The sequence below is a fragment of the Podarcis tiliguerta genome (assembly GCF_965153285.1).
Source record: "Podarcis tiliguerta genome assembly, chromosome: 2".
NCBI classification, from domain to species: domain Eukaryota; kingdom Metazoa; phylum Chordata; class Lepidosauria; order Squamata; family Lacertidae; genus Podarcis; species Podarcis tiliguerta.
This window is the reverse complement of record NC_139535.1, coordinates 14038980-14061437: the sequence shown is the minus strand read 5'-3', so window position 1 is coordinate 14061437 and position 22458 is coordinate 14038980. Positions and strand designations below refer to the sequence as shown.

At 49.1% G+C, this 22458-nt stretch overlaps 1 protein-coding gene across 1 annotated transcript in view; it reads right to left on the bottom strand.

Annotated features, from left to right (window-relative positions):
* SAPCD1 (suppressor APC domain containing 1) overlaps window positions 1-21557 on the bottom strand; it is a gene marked incomplete at its 5' end in the record, with an annotated part of 29384 nt that extends 7827 nt beyond the window's left edge. Inside the window, 3 exons of the mRNA XM_083426460.1 lie at window positions 537-674; window positions 6736-6872; window positions 21107-21557. Of these exons, the coding sequence (XP_083282586.1) occupies window positions 537-674; window positions 6736-6872; window positions 21107-21557 (726 nt within the window). The remainder of the gene's footprint in view (window positions 1-536; window positions 675-6735; window positions 6873-21106) is intronic.
* Window positions 21558-22458: the final 901 nt, after the last annotated feature.

Sequence of the window (22458 nt, the reverse complement as noted above, 5' to 3'; positions counted from 1 at the left end):
GGGGTCCCTTTACCTTTACCTGAAATAACCACCTTGGCTTGGCTTAGTGTGGCAGCGTCAACGAGGGTCTTGCTAAGCCAAGATTTGGCTCAGTGTGTTGTGTGAACCAGTTCAAAGATTTCACACTGAAAGTGGCCTTTGGCTCTTACTAGTCTCCTAATCCCTGCTCCCTAAATGTGTGACAGTTGTCAAATTAAACATACGTGCTTTGAAAAGGGGACATGTAAAATCCACAGAACCTCATGTGTATCTCAGCCTACTGAATGCTGCGCCACAAATACTCCATCATCGCACAAGGCCGGCCCTTACCTTGAGCAATGTGTGGCAGATGCTTCAGGCACCTGATTTTGGGTCCCATGAAAGGGCTGCCAGTTGTTAGCTATTTTATTTTTATTGCAGCCTTACTGCCCTGGGAAGCGAGATGTGCTTGTGGGATTTTCTGCCCCAGGTGCCAAAATAGCCAGACCACCCTTAGCACCTTCAGATACCACCTAAGGGTGGTATCTGCTCTCCCCCGGGCCCTGCCTGGTACTTACTGCCTCTGCTCCCATGTGCTTCTGACGCCTCTGGGCCTCCAGGAGGTGGCGCTGAAACCAGTCGCGTACCCGCTCAACCATCTCCAGCCCTTGCAGCAAGGCGTCCCGTTCCCGTTCCAGCTCCTGCATTCGCTTCAGCTGCAAGACAGGGGGCAAAGTCAAGATTCTAGCTTGTGAGTTGCGGGGTGGGTGGGGTTCTTTGATTCAGCAGCACAGAACGACTTTGCAATGCTCAGGAGATCTCCATCTAAGGGAGAAGGGACCTTGCAAAGAGGGATGTCAACATTTCCGCACAAAGTAGCAAAGAGGTGTAGCTCAAAGGGTGTAGAACCCATGCTTTGGGCACAGAAGGCCTCAAGTTCAGTCCTAGGCACCAAAGATGATGATTATCATCATCATAATTTATTAGATTTATATATCACCCTTTGGACGCGGGTGGCGCTGTGGGTTAAACCACAGAGCCTAGGACTTGCTGATCAGAAGGTCGGCGGTTCGAATCCCTGCGACGGGGTGAGCTCCCGTTGCTCGGTCCCTGCTCCTGCCAACCTAGCAGTTCGAAAACACGTCAAAGTGCAAGTAGATAAATAGGTACCACTCCGGCGGGAAGGTAAACGGCATTTTCGTGCACTGCTCTGGTCCGCCAGAAGCGGCTTAGTCATGCTGGCCACATGACCCAGAAGCTGTATGCCAGCTCCCTCGGCCAATAAAGGGAGATGAGCGCCGCAACCCCAGAGTTGGTCACGACTGGGCCTAATGGTCAGGGGTCCCTTTACCTTTTTAAAATGCTAATCAGACCTGATTGAAGAGGAATGTTTTTGCAGGGTGCTTAAAAATTTTATAGTGAAGGAGGCAGATGAATTTCCCTGCGGAGAGCGTTCCACAAACAAGGAGCCACCACAGAAAAGGCCCCGTTCTTGTGTGGCCACCCTCAGGACCTCACGTGGAGGAGGCACACGAAGAAGGGCCTCAGATGATGCAAGGCAGCAGAGGAGGCGGGAATGGGCAAAGCGACACCCTTCTGAGCTCCCCGGAAAGGGCACCTGCCAAAGCAGCAGCAGGAGGGCAGGAGCCCATTGCCAACCGGTGCCCCCAGGGCACCCAGAAAAGCAGCACATAACACCTGCGCTAGGAATCTGAACTGGTTGCTGATTTGCTACCAGGCCAATTCCAAGGTGTTCCTATTAGTCTGTAAAGCCCTTAACAACTTGGGAGCAGTTTACCTACTGGACTGCCTTACTCCATATATGCCCGCTCGATCACTTTGATATGCAGAAGTGGCATTTTGACATAAACATTGTATGTAACGTGAAACCACACTTCAAAGCCAGTTCTCCACGCAGCTCAGAAAGTGAGACAGCTCAGTTGGTTAGAGCGTGGTGCTGATAACGCCAGGGTTGCAGGTTCGATCCCCGTAAGGGACAGCTGCGTATTCCTGCTTTGCAGGGGGTTGGACTAGATGATCCTCAGGGCTCCTTCCAACTCTATGGTTCTATGAGATGCCCCAAACCTCCAAACCCCAATGAAAACAGCACCCCGTATCAAAACATCAGTTTGCGACAAGAATACAGCCCCTTCGACAAAATTGGCTGCTAAACTGCACATCCAATGCAATACCAAAAGAATGAACACGAGAATAACCTGAGATGCATGTCGATGGAGTTTCTAGTGGGAGGAATCCCAAAAGGCAAGGTGCCACCGTGGAGAAGACCCTGCTACCCACAGAACACCTTCCAGGCTCTCTCGAGGGATGAGGAACAAGGCGTTTCCTCATTTCTAGGGTTCTACTAATTCCTTTTTAGAACTTCAAAACATTGGATGTCTGGGAGGAGGTAAGGTCTAAGGGAGGCCAGAACAAAGGGGTGTGGATATTTGTGTGTGCCATCGTGGTCCCAGCTACCTGAGCCGCAGAGAGACTCACCCAGAAGAAGAAGCGCAGGGCCTCCAGGCTGCTGAGGGCCGTGCCCAGTGGGACGATGAGGATGGTGTAGCCTCTCTGGACTGCCATCATGGCGCAGTGGGGGCCGGGAGGCAGCAACGCCCAGAGCAGGAGGGAAGGGGGCCACCCTGGCATCCCAGCGGGGCAGCGAGGTCCCCTCACAGTAGCGCCCCTGCTTGAGGAGGGGGAAAGTTGCGCTCTGACGATGTGGCTCCTTCTCTCCCCACAAGTCACGTCCCACCTGCTTCCAGGCCAGTGTCGTCACGGAGAGCTCCGCCGCCAAATACTAAAACAGCACACCGGGGCCCCCCCAATTCCTTCAGGAAGGTTTCTCTGAGCCTTTCCTCATTCCTCCTCAAACATTGGACTCTTCTTTCAACCGGTCCTCTTTCCTCTAAGGCTGTTTTTGCTCCCCTGCATAGCTGTCAACCTTCCCTTTTTTGCAGTAAATTCCCTTATTCCAGCGCCATTTTCTGCTGCTTCCCGCAGCTATCCCGGATTGTTAGATATCCCGTAGACTGTCTGCGGGACAGGGGAGGCTGCCGATCCCTTATTTTCAAATCCAAAAGTTGACAGCTATGCTCTTGATCCCTTATTTTCGAGGCTGCCGATCCCTTATTTTCAAATCTGAAAGTTGACAGCTATGCTCCCCTGTCACACCCTCTTCCCAAAATCCTGTCACAACCTTCCTCCACAGCAGTTTCCCTCTCCCATCCCTCAGCTTTCGCCCCTTTCAGATGCTCTCTTCTGTCTCGCACACCCCTCCATCCATCTTTTCCTCATTCACTCATTCACACCCTTCCTTCCTTCCTTCCTTCCTAGCGTTTCCACCCTTCCTCGCCCTTTTCTTCTGCCCGCCTGGTCTTCCACATTCGCATTCTTTTCTTCCAAATGGATTTGCGCTGCCTGCTCTCCTCCGCTGCTAACCTCTCGCCGCCTCTCGCCTCGGCCTTCTCCTCTGCTTTCCCCTCAGACCCCTCCTCTGCCCTGGGGGCAAAGCAACAGTGTCCGGAATCTACCCCCCCCCCACCAACCACCCCATTTGGCTGAAATCAGCACTTTCCCCCCAGTGCATCGTGGGATATGCTTTAAAGCCTCAGTTGCCCCGGACAATGGTGGCCATAATCCCTGCCTTTCCAGCTGGCTGAATTCGCTTGGGGTGCAAAGAGAGGTGAGCAGAACACGCTGCTCTGCCAATTGCAACATAAAGAAAAGGCCTTGTTCAAAACTATATCCTCACCTTTTTTGCGGTGCCAGCTGGCCCTGGCTTAAGGTGTCTTACACTGACTTTTTAATTTTGGGTGCTTCCAAGGCTATAGTGATGGGTTTCAATCACAGGCCAGAAAATTCGGTTTGCACGATTACAGTATCGTAGAAGCGTAGTTAGAATGGACCCCAAGGGTCATCTAGTCCAGGACTCTCAGCTACAGCAACAAACCCACTTCCCCCAACCCGACCCGAAAATTAGACTTTTCGCAATAAGGGAAGTAATAAGGGCCATCGTATTTACGGGACCGCCTCTCCTGGTATGCCCCATAGAGGACCTTAAGGTCCATGAATAACCATAGTTTAGAGGTCCCGGGCCCTAAGGAAGTCAGACTATCCTCCGCCAGGGCCAGGGCCAGGGCCTTCTCAGTGATGGCTCCGACCTGGTGGAATGCTTTGTCCCATGAGACGAGGGCCCTTCAGGATTTAACCTCCTTCTGCCGGGCCTGTAAGATACAGCTATTCTGCTTGGCCTTTAATTTGAATTCAGCCTGATCTTTTATTTCCCTTCCCTTCCTTCCCCCTGCTCTGAGACCCCACAGCTACTTCTCCCCTGGCCTCCTCGCTGGCCCAAGTAGGACCAATTCAGCCAGATAGCCCTGGGGGTTATCTAATAGATTTTTGAATTTATTGTTATTCATGTTTTTATACTGTATTTTATGCTGCTTTTACAATTAAGTGTTTTAAATTTGTTGTTAGCAGCCCTGAGCCCGGTTTTTGAACCAGGAAGGGCGGGGTATAAATAAAAAATTATTATTATTATTAATGCAAACTGGAAAGTGTGGGGTAATGCTTGAGGCAATGTGGTCTAACAAACGAACTACTATGAACACTTCGTAAACAGCTGGTGTCGTCTGTCCTCCCTGCAAACTCTGTGCGAGCAAATCAGGACAAATGCTTGATAATAACTGGATGCCTAGAAGCCACTTCAGAGCCAAAGTGGGCCTGCATTGAAATATGTAGCAGGCAGCTGCAGACAGCGCTTTTCAAAGCTCGTTACAGAGGGAGGGCAGCCCTTCACCACAGAAGGCAGACAGATCAGAGCAGAGAAGGCAAACCCATCAGACTGAACGCTTTTTAAACAGGTCATCCGGAAGCAACTTTCGGTAATCATACCTTTCAGGTCCAACCGGCACCCTGGAAACAACTAACAACACAAGCTGTGTGGAAGCTAGACAAAATGTGCATTAATACAAACAAACACACACTTAAAATAAAATATGAACTGCACTCCTTTCTAATCTGGCCTTGTCTGTCTTATCTCCTTTCAGCATGAACCTGGACCTGCGTGGGGTGAGGGGAGTGGCCATGGAGGGGGGGGGGGGAGAGAGAAAAGCAATTTTGAATAGGGACAAAATGGCTGGCGGGGGGGGGGATTTGGCCTACTTTTGGGGTTGACACAATTACTTTGTTGACACAAAACAAATCGCAGAAACTGTTGCTGGATTTCTCTTTCCTGCTGCAAATTTAGTTAGTTTCATTGCATCTTGGATTGTTCCTGTCCTTAGTTCATATAAGTACCATGGGTTTTAAGTCGGTGCATGCCAGAAATCGTAGGATTTTGCAATTTCTATTTGCCTTCGTCGGGTCTGAGACCGTACAATGACATTTGTATTGATTAAGCCACCCCAGCTCTTTTCACGCCCTTAATTCTCAGCTCGGTTTCATCCTCATGATCTCCTGCGGAGAATGCAGGTAATAATAATAATAATAATAATAATAATAATTATTATTATTATTATTATTTATTATTTATACCCCTCCCATCTGGCTGGGTTTCCCCAGCCACTCTTGGCAGCTTCCAACAAAACACTAAAATACAATAACCTATTAAACATTAAAAGCTTCCCTAAACAGGGCTGCCTTCAGATGTCTTCTAAAAGTTTGGTAGTTACTTTTCTCTTTGATCTCTGGTGGGAGGGCGTTCCATAGGGCGGGTGCCACTACCGAGAAGGCCCTCTGCCTGGTTCCCTGTAACTTGGCTTCTCGCAGTGAGGGAACCGCCAGAAGGCCCTCGGCGCTGGACCTCAGCGTCCGGACTGAACGATGGGGGTGGAGACGCTCCTTCAGGTATACTGGACCGAGGCTGTTTAGGGCTTTAAAGGTCAGCACCAACACTTTGAGTTGTGCTCGGAGTGCTTCACCCCCATCTGGCTGCCTTGCAGAACTAAAATTTTTGAGGTCACGCAAGTCAGGACCACACGGAAGAGGTTTGCGATGTAAACACAACCTTGGACCGAGCGACCTCAAAGGACAATTGCAGCCCGAAGCCAGGTTTTTTAAATTAATTAACGATGCTGATTTGTATTTCTTGAGGCTTGAATAATCCTCCTGTCGCTGGGGAAAAAAGAAGAGGGGAAAAGACATAGTTTTCCGTTTGCACACAAAGGTGTGGCATGTGGAATGCCTGACTAAAAATGACGCTTAGGATGTTTGCAGAACATTGGCTGGGGTTTTTTTTATCACATTTAAGTTGCACAACTAATAGTGGATTGGAATGTCCCAAGGCCGGACGTGTGGTTTGACACTCGTTCTGATGTCGTATTAAAGGTAAAGGTACCCCTGCCCGTATGGGCCAGTCGTGTCCGACTCTAGGGTTGTGCGCCCATCTCGCTTAAGAGGCCGGGGGCCAGCGCTGTCCGGAGACACTTCCGGGTCACGTGGCCAGCGTGACGAAGCTGCTCTGGCGAGCCAGGGCAGCACACGGAACGCCGTTTACCTTCCCACTAGTAAGCGGTCCCTATTTATCTACTTGCACTTGAGTGCTTTCGAACTGCTAGGTGGGCAGGAGCTGGGACCGAACGACGGGAGCGCACCCCGCCGCGGGGATTCGAACCGTCGACCATACGATCAGCAAGTCCTAGGCGCTGAGGTTTTACCCACAGCGCCACCCGTGTCCTAATGTCGTATTAACTCCCCGCAAACAAATCAGAAATGAGGCTCAGTGACCAGGTTGCCTGGAAGGGCCCTCAAGAGCCATTCCCTGGGCTTCCTCACCATATCATATTCCAAGGCATTGGAAATGGTGTGTCTTCGCGGTTCCTTCGGAAGTCGGATACTCCGGCGCCTCCCGGCTTGACAAAGGGAACTGTTGATGCTCCGCGACCGTGTGACTCCTTTCCCGTCGGATTCTCCTGGAGAAAGAGATTCATTATGCCATAAACGTATTTTCAAAAGAAGGGGTTGGGGAAGGAACTTACAGGTGGATTTGTTGTCGTTTGATCTGATAAACTTTTGAGCATCCTGCTATTTACAGTGGACCTCATACTGCTCCCTCATGCAGGTTTCTTGTGCCACAATATAATCCTCGTAGGAATACCAACCCATATTGGCGACAGTCACACCATACATTTAATAATAATAATAATAATAATAATAATAATTTATTTACAGTATTTTTTGCTCTATAAGACTCACTTTTTCCCTCCTAAAAAGTAAGGGGAAATGTGTGTGCGTCTTATGGAGTGAATGCAGGCTGCGCAGCTATCCCAGAAGCCAGAACAGCAAGAGGGATTGCTGCTTTCACTGTGCAGCGATCCCTCTTGCTGTTCTGGCATCTGAGATTCAGAATATTTTTCTTCTTGTTTTCCTCCACCAAAAACTAGGTGCGTCTTGTGGTCTGGTACGTTTTATAGAGCGAAAAATATGGTATATCCCGTCCTCCCCTGCTGACGCCAGACTCAGAGCGGCTAAAAACAGTAAAAGTAACACAGTTTACATAAAATCACAATCAATTAATTGAAATACATTCTGAAATAAATTCATTCTAAAATAAATTCAGAATCAAATTAATGGCAACCATCGGGCTAGAGTTCTATGAGGATTACAGAAGGAGGGGCTCAGACTGTGCCTTGGCCAAAGGCCTGGTGGAACAGCTCTGTCTTGCAGGCCCTGCGGAAAGATGTCAAGTCCCGCAGGGCCCTAGTCTCTTGTGACAGAGCGTTCCACCAGATCGGGGCCACGGCCAAAAAAGCCCTGGCTCTGGTTGAGGCCAGCCTAACCTTCCTGTAACCCGGGATCTCCAAGATGTTTTTATTTGAAGACCTTAAGGTTCTCCGTGGGACGTATACCAGGAGAGGTGGCCCTGAGCTTAAACCACCACGGCTTCGCACAAACAACTCTGGGAGCTGTAGTTCATTAAGGGTGCTGTCAATTGTTAGGAGACCTCGCTGTTCCTCCCCCAGAACTACAGTTCCCACAGTGCTTTAACAATCAATCCCTCCTCCCGGGGAATTCTGGGAATTGCAGCACTGACAGTTCCTCTCCTTCCCCCTTTGCTCTCGACACGAGAACTCGTGAACATCCAATGAAACTGAACATTGGAAGGTTCAGGGCAGATAAAAGGAAGCGACGGAGAGCATCGTTCAGCTATGGAACTCACTGCCACAGGAGGAAGTGATGGCCAACAATTTGGATAGCTTTGAAAGAAGATTAGGCAAAGTCATAGTTGTTGTTGTTGTTTAGTCGTTTAGTCGTGTCTGACTCTTCGTGACCCCATGGACCAGAGCACGCCAGGCACTCCTGTCTTCCACAGCCTCCTGCAGTTTGGTCAAACTCATGCTGGTGGCTTCGAGAACACTGTCCAACCATCTCATCCTCTGTCGTCCCCTTCTCCTTGTGCCTTCCATCTTTCCCAACATCAGGGTCCTTTCCAGGGAGTCTTCTCTTCTCATGAGGTGGCCAAAGTACTGGAGCCTCAGCTTCAGGATCTGTCCTTCCAGTGAGCACTCAGGGCTGATTTCCTTAAGAATGGACAGGTTTGATCTTCTTGCAGTCCATGGGACTCTCAAGAGTGGCTGGGGTTACTGGGGGCTGCTAGCCATGATGGCTATGTTCCCCCACCACTGCCAGAAATGGTGTACCTTTAAATACCAGTCGCTGAACAATCACAGGTGGGGAGATCGCTGCTGCACTCAGGTACCACTTGCAGGCTCCCCGCCCCCCCCCCCCCGGCATCTGGATGACTCCTGTGAGGGAGCTGGGACAGAGCAACAGGAGCTCACCCCGTCATGGGGATTTGAACTACCGACCTTCTGATCAGCAAGCCCAAGAGGTTCAGTGGTTTAGACCACAGGGTGGGCTGATGGAACAACCTGCAGGTGCTATGGTGAATACAACCCAGCAATTCAGGGCACTCCCAGACAGCTACAGTTTCGGGGTAGGATTCGATTGGCAGACTCATGTTGCAACATGCCACTTTAAAGACCCCCCCCCACAAGAATCCTGTGAATTGTGTTTTGTTAAAGGTGCTGAGAGTTGCTAGGAGACCCTCATTCCCCTCACAGAGGAATTCACAGGACCTTTGAACCACTCTCAGGATTTTAGTGAAAAGAAGAGAGGTCTCCTAACAACTCTCAGCACCCTGAACAAACTACAGCTCCCAGGATTCTTTGGGGGGGGGGGAGGAAGCCATGACTTTCCCTATTCCTCCAAGGCCAATGGTCTGTCAAGTCCAGAATTCATCCCGCTTGTCACAGTGACCAAGCAGAAGCTTCTGGTCAGTTCACAAGCAGGGCATGGAGCAAGAGCTTTTTCCTCTACATGAATTTGTGTAAGTCCCTTTTGAAGCCAGCAAAGTGAGTTCCATAGCTTAACTCTGCACTATGTGAAGTAGTTCTTCTGCTCATCCTGAACATCCCACCATTCGGTTCCATTGGGTAACCCTGAGGGAGGTTTAGTATTATGGGAGAAGGCAAGAATGCTCTCTTCTCTACCATGCATAATTTCACACACTTCTACCATGTTCTGCACACTACAAAACATTCAAAGGCCATAGCTCCAAGGCAAATCTTCTGCCTTGCATGCAGAAGGTCCCAGGTTCAGTTCCCAGCATCTTCAGGTGTAGAGCTTGGAATAATAATAATGACAATTTATTATTTATACCCTACCCATCTGGCTGGGTTTCCCCAGCCACTCTGGGCAGCTCCCTATCAAATATTAAAAACACAATACATCATTAAACATTAAAAACTTCCCTAAACAGGGCTGCCTTCAGGTGTCTTTTAAAAGTAGGATAATTGCTTATTTCCTTGACATCTGGTGGGAGGGCGTTCCACAGGGCAGGGGCCACTACCGAGAAGGCCCTCTGCCTGGTTCCCTGTAACTTCTCTTCTCGCAGGGAGGGAACTGCCAGAAGGCCCTCAGCGCTGGACCTCAGTGTCCGGGCTGAACGATGGGGGGGGGGAGGGGAGACGCTCTTTCAGATATACAGGACCAAGGCCGTTGAGGAATGCCCTCTGCCTGGCACCCTGGAGAGCTGGTGGCACTCAAGTGTTGACAATGCTGAGCTCCATGGACCAATGGTCTGACTCAGTTAGAAGACAGCTTCCTGTGTCCCTAATGGCTCCTTTTTCCACCCCGGCACGACAACATGTTCCTGCCACAACTTTCCTCTGACACATCGATGGAAGAAGCCAGGCCTGCTTTGCACCTGGTTACCCTCGACGTAGCAGGAACAGCAAGCGTTGGAGGACAGGATATAGGGACACAGGCAGAAAGCAGGGGAGAGGCCCCTTGGGTCCTACGTTTGCTTTTTGCTTTTTCTTTCGATGAGCGCTTTGTCCCTCATTAATTCTGTCCCTGGAAAGTCAGCCGGGGCAATCAATCCCTCTGGACCTCCGCCAGCCTGGGCTCAATTAATCAATGAGCCCCAGTAATTAGTGGCTCTAATTAAAGCAACTGGGATGTGGCAAAGAGAGAGAAGTCCATTTCAGAAGGGGAGTGAACCACGTCGAAAGACAAATAGGGGCCTCTCTCCCCTTTTTAAATGGTCGCGACCCTGTGCCTTTAAGAGCATCCTAACATTAAGGCTGTCAGGCAGGTGGAGGTTCACCTGTGGCTCCTTTCCGGGAAAAGGCTCATGTGCTAAAATGTGTGTGAAGGAAGCCACTGGAAGAACAGGGAGTAAGGGACAGGGAACAGGACAGCAACTATATTGCCAAGGCCTTAAGGACCACAGAACTGCCCTGAATCCATGTGGAGACATTTTCCCCATCCCAATTCCTCCACTGTTCTCACTATTGTTTTCTGGGCAACAACTTAAGGTGTTGGTTTTTCAACATAAGGGTGATTCCAGACAACCTGCCTGCTGAGCATTTATTTAACAAAACAATTTATAAATTGCTTCACTGTAAGAAGGTAAGATGAACTGCATCAGGGCAGTGGCCCACCTAAGTCGTACATCCTTTTCTCACAGGGGGAAAAACATGAAATGGGATGTATGTGGTGCTAATCCACCAAGCCCCTTGGGCTTGCTGATCAGAAGATCAGCAGTTCGAATCCCTGTGACAGGGTGAGCTCCCGTTGCTCTGTCCCAGCTCCTGCCAACCTAGCAGTTCGAAAGCACCCCAGCGCAAGTAGATAAATAGGTACCACTGCGGCGGGAAGGTAAACGGCATTTCTGTGCGCTCTGGCTTCCATCACAGTGTCCCATTGTGCCAGAAGCAGTTTAGTCATGCTGGCCGCACGACCCGGAAAGCTGTCTGCGGACAAATGCCGGCTTCCTCGGCCTGAAAGCGAGATGAGCGCCACAGTCCCATAGTTGCCTTTGACTGGACTTAACCATCCAGGGGTCCTTTACCTTTACCTTTCTCTATCAGTGCAAGGATTTCTCCTTCCCCATCTCCTCCCTCTGCATCCCCTGCCCCCCAAAAATTTTTCCCTAGCCCTACAAAGCAGATTGGGGGGTGAATGGGGGAAGGAGTTTGGGGAATCCCTTAGCGCCAACACTAATTCTTGCACTGGCACCAAAATGTATTCCAAAAGCACCCACATCTCTGCAGGTTCTCAGCCAGAGTCAGGTAGGAAAACTGCCAGAGGAGGAGCACACAGTCTGAGCCATTACCGTATTTTTCGCTCTATAAGACGCACCAGACCACAAGACGCACCTAGTTTTTGGAGGAGGAAAACAAGAAAAGAAATATTCTGAATCTCAGAAGCCAGAACAGCAAGAGGGATCGCTGCGCAGTGAAAGCAGCGGTCCCTCTTGCTGTTCTGGCTTCAGGGATAGCTGCACAGCCCGCATTCGCTCCATAAGATGCACACACATTTCCCCTTACTTTTTAGGAGGGAAAAAGTGAGTCTTATAGAGCAAAAAATACGGTAAGTGGCAGTGAGGAAGCAAAGAAGGAGGCAAGGGAAGGCGCAGAAGCTGACCGGGCAAAGCTCTGCTCAGAGCTCAGCTGATGCACAAGAGCCACAGTTCACGGGATGTATGGTGCCAGTCGGCTGCTACAGATTGAGTGTCTGCCTCCCAGACAATAAGGCAGTTCCCGGCCAACTCAGCAGATGGAGGGATGCCCGTGGCCCAGCGCCAGGCAGTGGGAGCTGCCAAACTCTCCCCTACGCCGCTGCGGACAGCAGCTGGGATATCAACTGTCAATCGGCAATGGATCCAGGAGCCTTTCGTTCCCAACCTATAGAATCCTGTTACTTATCCCGGTGCTAACTTCCCACTCCCACCGACTTGGATCTGAAGACCCCCGTTGCCTTTTCTTCTTCCCCGCTCTGATTTCATTCAACCTGGCATGCATTTGGGAATCTCCCGCCAGGATCCAGTTAAGGCAAGGAGCAGGCCTGCCCTCCCCGCCCCCTTACAACACACGCCAAGATAAACTGATGTATGCCAAAGCAAAAATGAGTGACCCTTTAATGCAGAAAAACAACAACTGTGCGTCTGTGTGCTGGCCCGGCTCTATCGTTTGCTACCTTGTACAACGGCCCAGAACAGGCATAGGCAAACTCCGGCCCTCCAGATGTTTTGGAACTACAGTTCCCATCATCCATAGCTAACAGGACCAGTGGACAGGGATGATGGGAGCTGTAGTCTCAAAACATCTGGAGGGCCGGAGTTTGCCCGTGCCTGGCCCAGAACATTCATTTCATTAACTACTTCTCATTCCAACAGCTGTATTTAGAGTGGGCAACTTGAACTTCCGTGGAAATCTTAAAGGCACAGGTGCACTCCTGCCCTCTTTGGAAAGTGACAACCATGCCGGGCATGATTGTGGGCCAAATGGATCCTTCTAGGCCCCACCAAATGGACCTTGAGAGTCACACGCCCTCTTCCCAGATCACACCCCTTGACCAGCCTTGCTCTCCCACCCTCCTCAAGTGTTTTTTGCATGGCTGGAATGTGTGCTTGAACTCTGACAATGCGTCTTGTCTGCCTGGATAGAGAACGGAGATGTCCGTGCGCAGAAACTAGCCTGTCGTACAAAGGTAAAATTTGCCCCACTCTGGAAGAATGGCAGATGAAGGTGATGGACTACATGGAATTGGCAAAAATGACTGGCAGAATCAGAGACCAGGGAGAAGAGACGGTGGAAGAAGATTGGAAGAAATTTAAAGACTATTTACAGAAATATTATAAGATTAATGAATGTTAGAATGACATCGGATTGAGCTTAAAAGGTTATTAGCAACAAAGTGGTGAAGGAGTATGGAAAATTCAAAGGTTAAAAGGTGTAAAATTAAAAGGTTTAACATATTAAGATATTAAGATAAAGATTAAGTTAAGATAGAGGGAAGGGATTTGCTGATTAAATATACGAACTGGAATACAGTGAGGGGAGGTGTGGAGAAGTCTGGGAAATAAGTAAACGCAAGGAATATTATGAAAATGTAATTGTTTTTATTTGTTTTTTCTGTGTTGTTGTTCTTGTCTTTTTGTCTTTTTGTATTTTTCTTTTGTTTTTTCCTTTTATGTAAAAACCTTAATAAAAAATATTATTAAAAAAACCACAAAGGTAAAATCCGCATCCTTTGCTCCACCCACTTTCCCCTCTGGCCCCACCCACCACTGGCAGGTGAACCCCAGAACACTGCCCCACTCCCCTACAGAAAAGGACCAGATGGTGCTTCTCCTAATCCAGAGTTTCACCTGCTCACTTTCTTCGTGTCAGCAAGCCTTTCGCAAAGAGGGGGCTCATCCCCAACCCAGGGGTCTGATGACGCCTCTCAGGAAAACTTTCCTGCCCTCTCCAATATACCCCCCTCCCCAATTTCATGGTTACAGTCGTTTGCCCTTCGAGAAGGTGGATCTCTTGCTGGATCCAGCAGGGCTCTTCTTCACGTACTTAGTATGGAGGGATGAACGTCAGGGTGGATAAAAATCCATATTTCTTAAAGGATTTTTAAAAATTAGATATTTTTAATTTGAATTGGATTTTTAAAATAAAATGCTTTTGGAGGAAAAAATCTTTCTAAAGATAGTTTTCTATTTAAGTTACATTATAGTCCAAAGGCTATTCATCAGGAAAGAAGGATTTGCTTTTCACGTGTACTAAAACTCAGTCTCAGTTGTTGTTGTTTTTTTTAAAAAAAAATTAACCTCATCAGTGAACAAACATGGATACATATGCTATAATGTTATTGTTTTAGTTCAATAAATTGTTTGAATTGTTATTAAGGAAATGATTGTTTTTCTCCTTCCAATAAAGTACAGCAGAAAAGTTGTCCAAATAGAAACAGTTAACTTATTAAACCTCACAGCAATTTCACAATTATCTGTCTATGCATTTCCAATAGTATAACTAAATCAGTAATTTTTGATGTAACTGTAGAAACTACTCTGAACTACCAAAAATGAAACCTTCATCTGGTTTGTAAATATTGATTATGCCAGCAAGAATGAGTCTTTCTGTAAAAAAAAAAAGATTTAAATCAAGTCTTACTTTCTAGTGATTTAAATCAAGTCCACCCTGATGAAGGTGTTGTCAGAATCCAGTGGACACGGGAGGAGAAAAGTTTGCTGCATCAGCTGCTAGGGAGGGAGGGAGGTGGGGTTTCAGGCGTGTGAGAAATGAGGGACCACAACCAATGCAGGATTTATGTATAAGCTAAACAAGCTATAGCTTAGGGCCCCACCCTCTTGGGCGCCCCCAAAAAAATTAAAGAAAAAAACAACGATGTACATTTCCAAAATATAAGATAAAAAACAAATAAAATAAAACCTACACACAACTACAGTGTTTTGTGTTGTGTAGGCTCCTATGATGTAAGTCATGGGCCCCGCCTGCTAGCCTGCTCCCTAAAATATCACTGGTTTGCTCATTTCTATATACAGTGATACCTCAGGTTAAGAACTTAATTTGTTCTGGAGGTCCGTTCTTAACCTGAAACTGTTCTTAACCTGAGGTACCACTTTAGCTAATGGGGCCTCCCGCTGCCACCACGCGATTTCTGTTCTCATCCTGAGGTAAAGTTCTTAACCCAAGATACTATTTCTGGGTCAGCGGAGTCTGTAACCTGAAGCGTCTGTAACCTGAGGTACCACTGTATAGGGTGCCTACATTCTGCATGGACTAGTTGCATGGCAACATGTGCAAATGGCTTTAGATGCCTGCTGGGTCCATAAATTACCATATAGCGTATATTCAACACGAAAAACAGTGACAATTTGTTGTTGACAAAGGACAGCTGGACATATAACGGGCCCCATTACCTTCAGTAGCTTAAGGCCTCATCAAACCTCAATCCAGCCCTGGCCACAACTCTGGGGCCGTGAGTGCAGAGAGAGAACGAACCACAGGCAAATCGACCCAAATACACCCAGCTTGCTTTGCAAAGAGAACGCCAGCAATGTCTAGGCAACACGGTGACCAGGTACATATGCAATAAACAATATTTTATAGAATTCCTTCAAACCATAACAAGTCCAAAACGAAACCTTTAGTCTCAAAGTCTCTGAAAATCTTTAAATGAAGCGAGCTACCAGACTTTGTACGATGACAGACAAGCTGTGAAGCTTTGTGTATTCAGCAAATATGATGTTCAACACTGAACAGTGATTCCGGATATAGACTACTGTTTCGTAGAATTCTTTGCCAGCCTGGTGGGAGGCTATAGAATTGCTTCATAAACCTATCTTATTTCTAAGGAATGTATGTAAATGAAAATATCAAATGCTGTGGCTCATGTGATAATGTGGTCACTGCTCTTAGCAAAGAGAGCCGCAGGCGAGACAGAAACACACCAGCTGAGGAAAAGCCCCTGCCCAAATGCCCACTCCTCCGCTGTCTCTCGAGACAGACAGAGGCCAGCAATAATACCTGACACAGACCACTACTCCATCTAACTCAGTATTTCCCACACGGACTGGCAGCAGCTCTGCCAGGTTTCAAGGGGTGCGGCTACCTGTTTGAAATCATGGCATGCCTAACAGAGAAACTGAAGGATGATACTGCACGTGTTGCTGGGGAGGGGCAGGCCGGAGGAGAAACGTGGGGGTGGGCAGGCAGGTTATTTATGCAGTCTAATCCCACTCCCACTCCTCAACTCCAGCCTCTGGGGCTGTCCAATGCGTGGCCCATTAACAAAAGCGCCTTACTGGGGAGCTGGGGTGGGGAGGGGGTGGATGAGAGCAGCCGGGTAAGAGGATTGGTCGTCTCTATGGCTGGGGAGACAGGATCAGGAACGCTAAACCCCTGGCCGTATGGTGCTGTGGCGGAGTTGCCGCAGGCTTGCCAGGGGCGCAAAGGCAGAAGGGAGAGAAAGAACTGTGTTTGCAGAGGAGGAAAAGCAGAGGTGCCCCCCCCCACACCTTCCCCCTCTCCCTTGCTGTGTTTACAGTGGTACCTCGGGTTAAGAACTTAATTCGTTCCGGAGGTCTGTTCCTAACCTGAAACTGTTCTTACCCTGAAGCACCACTTTAGCTAATGGGGCCTCCCGCCGCATGATTTCTGTTCTCTCTCTCTTTTAAAAAAAATAATTTTTATTGATTTTAACATATAAATTATAAAATGTACCACAAAACTTATCACATACAATCTTTTTGGACTTCCATCAGCACCTCCGATGATCCACCGTTTTAACCACTTCTTATGCATTTCTTAACTTTATATTGCCTTTTAACAAATCATCCTTCCCCTTCTCCATTTTTGCAATACTTCCAATAATACTCCTCACAAAACTTCTTGCAAACTTACAAACGTCATCACAAATACTTTTCAAATAGTCCGTAAATTTACTCCAGTCTTCCGTGAATTTCTGGTCCCGCCGGTTTCGAATCCTTCCTGTTAGTTTATCTAGTTCTGCATAGTCCATTAACTTCATCCTCCATTCTTCAGTCGTCGGTAATTCTTCTTGCTTCCATTTTTGGGCCAGTAATATTCTTGCTGCTGTTATTGCATATAAAAAGAGCTTACATTCCTTTCTATTTATATCACTCCCCACAATGCCCAGTAAATGATTTCTGTTCTCATCCTGAAGCAAAGTTCTTAACCCAAGGTACTATTTCTGGGTTAGCGGAGTCTGTAACCTGAAGCGTCTGTAGCCCGAGGTACCACTGTATTTCTCATTTCCCCCTTTCCCTCTTGATCGCACCACTCCAAAGACACACACAAACATACCCTTGTCTGTTGCCATGCTGCAAAAACAGCAGCTGCCCCAAATCTCCACAACCTGCAGTATGCCCGGCACCCCTCTAGAAATCAAATCTGCCTGGCTGACCACTGTTCAAAGCAGTGTGCCACGCAAGCAAAGAAGAGAGAGATGGGCCTGCTCCTAAAAAGAAGCGTTGCAAGTCTAGAGTGAATCGGGGGGGGGGGGGGACCTAGATGTTGCTGAACGATGGCTCTTCATCACTCCTTAACCATCACGGCTGGGGTAGATGGGAGATGTAGTCTGGCAAGGGCCGGAGGGCCGCAGGGTCTGCACCCCTAAATTGAGAGGCAGAACTTGCATCTTATGTGGTGATAGGCGGGAGGAGGTTAGATTGCTACCTGGACTTCACAACAAACACTCTATGCCTGTAAAAAAAAAAAGCTAACGACAGGTGCAGGTGAATAGTTTTGGGCCAGCGTTCTCATGCTTGCTTTGGATGTGGAGCAGTTGAAGAGGACAATGTCCCCAGCCACCCAAAATGGTACCGTCTCAAGAGAGCTCTACTACTTGCTCCTTTCTGACTCTCGTGTGCCTCAAATAAGCAAAATAAAGACAGTTCTTTTCCCTTGGCTTTTGACACCTGAGGTGTATGGGGTGTTTGATGTGGGGTTTTTTTGGACCCCTCTTATTAAATAAATAAATAAATTTGGATACCGCCCTATGCCCCGCAGGTCTTTTTATGGTAGCGAGTTGTTTTAAACTGTTTTTAATATTGTGTTTTGATGCTGTACACTGCCTTGGGACCTTAGGGTGAAAGGCACGTATAGAAGAGAAGAAGAAGAAGAGTTTGGATTTGATATCCGGCTTTATCACTACCCTAAGGAGTCTCAAGAAGAGACACGGGTGGCGCTGTGGGTTAAACCACAGAGCCTAGGATTTGCCGATCAGAAGGTCAGCGGTTTGAATCCCCGTGACGGGGTGAGCGCCCGTTGCTCAGTCCCTGCCCCTGCCAACCTAGCAGTTCGAAAGCACGTCAAAGTGCAAGTAGATAAATAGGTACCACTCTGGCGAGAAGGTAAACAGTGTTTCCGTGGGCTGCTCTGGTTCGTCAGAAGCGGCTTAGTCATGCTGGCCACATGACCCAGAAGCTGTACACCAGCTCCCTCAGCCAATAAAGCGAGATGAGCGCCGCAGCTCCAGAGTCGGTCACAACTGGACCTAATGGTCAGGGGTCCCTTTACCTTTACCTTTAAGGAGTCCAAAGCGGCTAACAATCTCCTTTTCCCTCCCTCCCCCACAACAAACACTCTGTGGGGCTGAGAGACTTCAGAGAAGTGTGACTAGCCCAAGGCCACCCAGCAGCTGCATGTGGAGGAGTGGGGAAGCGAACCCGGTTCACCAGATTACGAGTCCACCGCTCTTAACCACTACACCACACTGGCTCTAGAAGAAGAAGAAGAAGAAGAAGAAGAAGAAGAAGAAGAAGAAGAAGAAGAAGAAGAAGAAGAAGAAGAAGAACAACAACAACAACAACAACAACTACTACTACTACTACTACTACTACTACTACTACTAGTACAGGAGCAGAGGAGAGGGCACCAGTCTGACTTGGATCCTCCCCTCCCAACCCAATTGATCAGAATGTATGGGAAACAAAATGCTTTCTCATGGCAGTACACATAATTCTTCTTCCACTCTTATCCATACAACAACCCTGCGAGGTAGATCAGGCGGGGAGGTAGGGACTTGCCCAGCAGACACAGGGAATGTCATGGGATTTCATTGTGCTAACCACCACACTGCTCTGTCTCTCTCAACCCGAGTCACACTAGCTAGGGCTTTCAAAGCTCCTGTGCCATTTAATGGACACTCCCATACGTCTGATGAAGTGGACCGTAGTCCGCAGAAACTCATGGCACAATAAATTTGTTAGCATTTAAAAGGGCAAACACAAGGCTCTTTGTTGTTCTTGCTGCAAAAGGCTAACACAGATACTCCTTAGGGAAACATTAGAAAGCGGTATGGCCATTGAAAAGCATTACCTCTTGACTTCTGTACATCAGGCTGATCCGGACAGCTGGCAACGCGAAAACAAACTCAACAAAGAAGGAAGGTCTCCTGCCTTGCTGGTGTGTGTGTGTGTGTGTGTTACAAAACCTGTGTTCACACTCCTGTTCACTGCGTACTCACTGCATTTCCAATGCTGGTCTTTCAATCCCCCAACACAGCACATTATCCAAAATGTGTCCTGTGCTGACTGCAGTCCTAATTCGTCCCTAGCCCAAGATGGGAACCACGTCTGCACAAGGAAAATACATTATGCCGACGTGAGCAGCCGAGAAGAGCTGTGAAATGCACCCAAAAACCCTCCAGCAACTTCGCTGTGCTCTAAGGGAATAATGTGAACAGACCCTCGCATCAAACTCTGGATTCCCTTATCAACTTTCCTCATTGCCTGAGCTCCCTCCCATCCTGTCCTGTCCCAATAACCAGCTTTCCAGCTTGTCGCTTAAGCCCTGTAGACCCAGCAATTCGGAAGGGGCCAAATGGAACTCAACTCTCTTCTGCAACAGCCAGATGAGGACCACCCATCCCACTCTGATTATAGGGGCATAGTCAGACCCCCGAGCTCATCGCTGTGCGCACTCTCCACACAGAACAAATGCCAGCAGCATTTGGGGAACTTTCCCCAGCGACCCTACCTGGAGAGGCTGGGGTTAAATCTGCAAAACCATGTGCTCTGCCCTTCCCCAATTCTCATCATCATCAGACCTTTTATTGGCATCACATACAAACATCCAAAACAAATCAATACAGAATTACCACTTCCCCAGTGGCGCAAAACATTTGCTGAAAGAAAGGAGGCAGAGCAGTCTATCGTCACATCTCTAGGTTTCCAGGGAGATCAGACGTCTGCAGTGTATTTCGATGACAAAAACCAAGTACGTAGAGATATTTAGCCACTAATTTGGTGAGCTCCTGATCATTCCCCAGTAATAGAAAATGTATGACCTCCAACTCTGGTTTCCATTTGGGGATGCGGAGTTGATCTAGAAATTGCTGATGGAGATCAGCATACAGTTTACAATTAAGAACCATATGTGTAAAGGTTTCCACCAGGTGGTCTTCACATGGGCAGGCTCTTCCCCAATTCTGCAGGACACGCCCCCAAGAACAGAAGCAGGAGCATAGCAGAAAGGTGCAGACTAGCAAGTCCAAGTCCAATTTAATTAATTGCCCCCTGGTAATCAATTCATTAAACTGAGCCCCAGTGATACATCAGAAGGCCTGGTTCCCTTCCATCACCTCCTCAAAGCTACTGGCACACACATTCCCAGAGGACCCAGGAGTCCTAAGGCAGCGGTAGACAATGTGGTGTTCGCTGAATGTTTTGGACTACAACTCCCATCGTCCTCTCCCATTGGCCGTGCTCCCTGGGACTGATGGGAGTTGTAGTCCAAAACATCTGACGGGTGCCATGTTGGCTTACTACTCCTGTCCTGAGGCTTCTCTCTCCTGCCACAATCTCTTTCCCAGGAATACATTGGTACCTCAGGTTAAGAAATTCATTCGTTCTGGAGGTCCGTTCTTAACTTGAAACTGTTCTTAACCTGAGGTACCACTTTAGCTAATGGGGCCTTCCACTGCTGCCGCACGATTTCTGTTCTCATCCTGAAGCAAAGTTCTTAACCCGAGGTACTATTTCTGGGTTAGCAGAGTCTGTAACCCGAAGCGTCTGTAACCCGAGGTACCACTGTAAAAGCACCCCAGTTCCCACTATTCAGGAATCCTGGTTTTGCGCTCCAGCACCCCAGCAACACCCCTGACCCCAAGCCAGTGGCGTAGCGTGGGTTGTCAGCACCCGGGGCAAGGCAAGTAATTTGTGCCCCCTAACCCGTGGATTTGCGCCCCCTAACCAGTGGATTTGCGCCCCCTAACCCTAACCCCCAGATGTTGCGCCGGGTGCGGCCGGCCCCCCCTGCACCCCCCACGCTACGCCACTGCCCCAAGCCCAGGCCTCCTGGCCTCCTCCTCTCCCACTTACGTATCCGACTCAAATTCTTCATCGACTGCGAAGTTGAGTTCTGCCCATTGCCGGCCTGCCCGCCGACTCCAGCGCCCGACTCTCCAGCTTTCTCGGCCTCCTTCTCCTCTTCTTCTTCGGCCCGGAGGAGGGCGATTCTCAGCCCGGCCACCAGGCGGGGGAAACTCAAATACCCTCCGCAAGGCTCCGCCACTTGCTGCAAGGCCTGGAGCACACCGCCAGGGAGCGGGCACCTCTCGCCGTCCCCCGGGGGGCTCACCCCGCAGCCCCCGCGGCCCCAGCGGCTCTCGATTTCCGAGACGTGGACGGTCCCGCTCCGCTGGTCATCCAGGATCTCGAAGAGCGTCCGGAGGCTGCGGAGGAAGGGGCGCGGGAGGCGGGTGCCTCGGGCCGGAGGAGGGGGGTCCTCTGGGGTGGGTGGGAGGGATGGGGCCGCCAGCCCAGAGCTCATTGGGAGTGGGGCTCAGGGGTCCTGGGGAGGCCAGGGAATTCGCAGCAGGGGGAGCCAGGAAGAACCCCAAGAGCTTCTCTGGAAAGAGGGAGCAACTGGGATTCAAGAGAGAGTGCCGGAGAAAGCCTTAATTCCAGTGAAATGAAACAGTGGGGCTGGCAGCCAGGAGGGGAGAGTAATTCTGGAGGGGGAGGGAGGGCAGGCAGGCAGGGGGGTGTCCTCAGGACATCTGGGCTTTCTGGGAGGGGACTAGGCTAGTGGGCTAGAGAGCAGCAGAAGGTCTGGGTGAGGAAACCAGGGCTCCTGCGGCTACGGCTGCTGCTGCTGCCGCCGTCTGCGTGGCCAGGATTGCTCTGGGCTTTGCTGAGGTCTCTAGTTTGTCAGAGTCGGAATATCTGATTGAGTCAGATTGGCCAAGCCGGTCCACAAAGCAGCAGGGGTGGGGGGTGCGGAGGGGGTCAGCTGGGATTGGAATCATGTGACCCATCCCAGATAATCGCCCTGGACGCCAGATGATTAGCGGCTCTGTCTAACGAGGTGGCATCTCCTCTGGGGCAGAGAGAAAGAGAGAGAGAGAGAGAGAGAGAGAGAGAGGGAAGGTTTGGCCTCCTGGTGGGTAGCTGAACTCTGAAGCTGAGGTCAGTGGGGTCATCTCTCCTTCCTTCCTTCCTTCCTTCCTTCCTTCCTTCCTTCCTTCCCCTCTTTTTTATGGGTACCATTAATGTAAGATAGTAGGTCCTTCCAAGTACACATACTGCTATGATTTAAATAATTGAGTTCTGAACAGACAACCAATTTCAAATAACTTTAAGCCATGCATTCTAACATAACCTTTTGTTTAAGATTATTTGGGTTTCTCTCTGAGGAGAGTTTATTTATTTAACATGTAAGGCACTGGCAA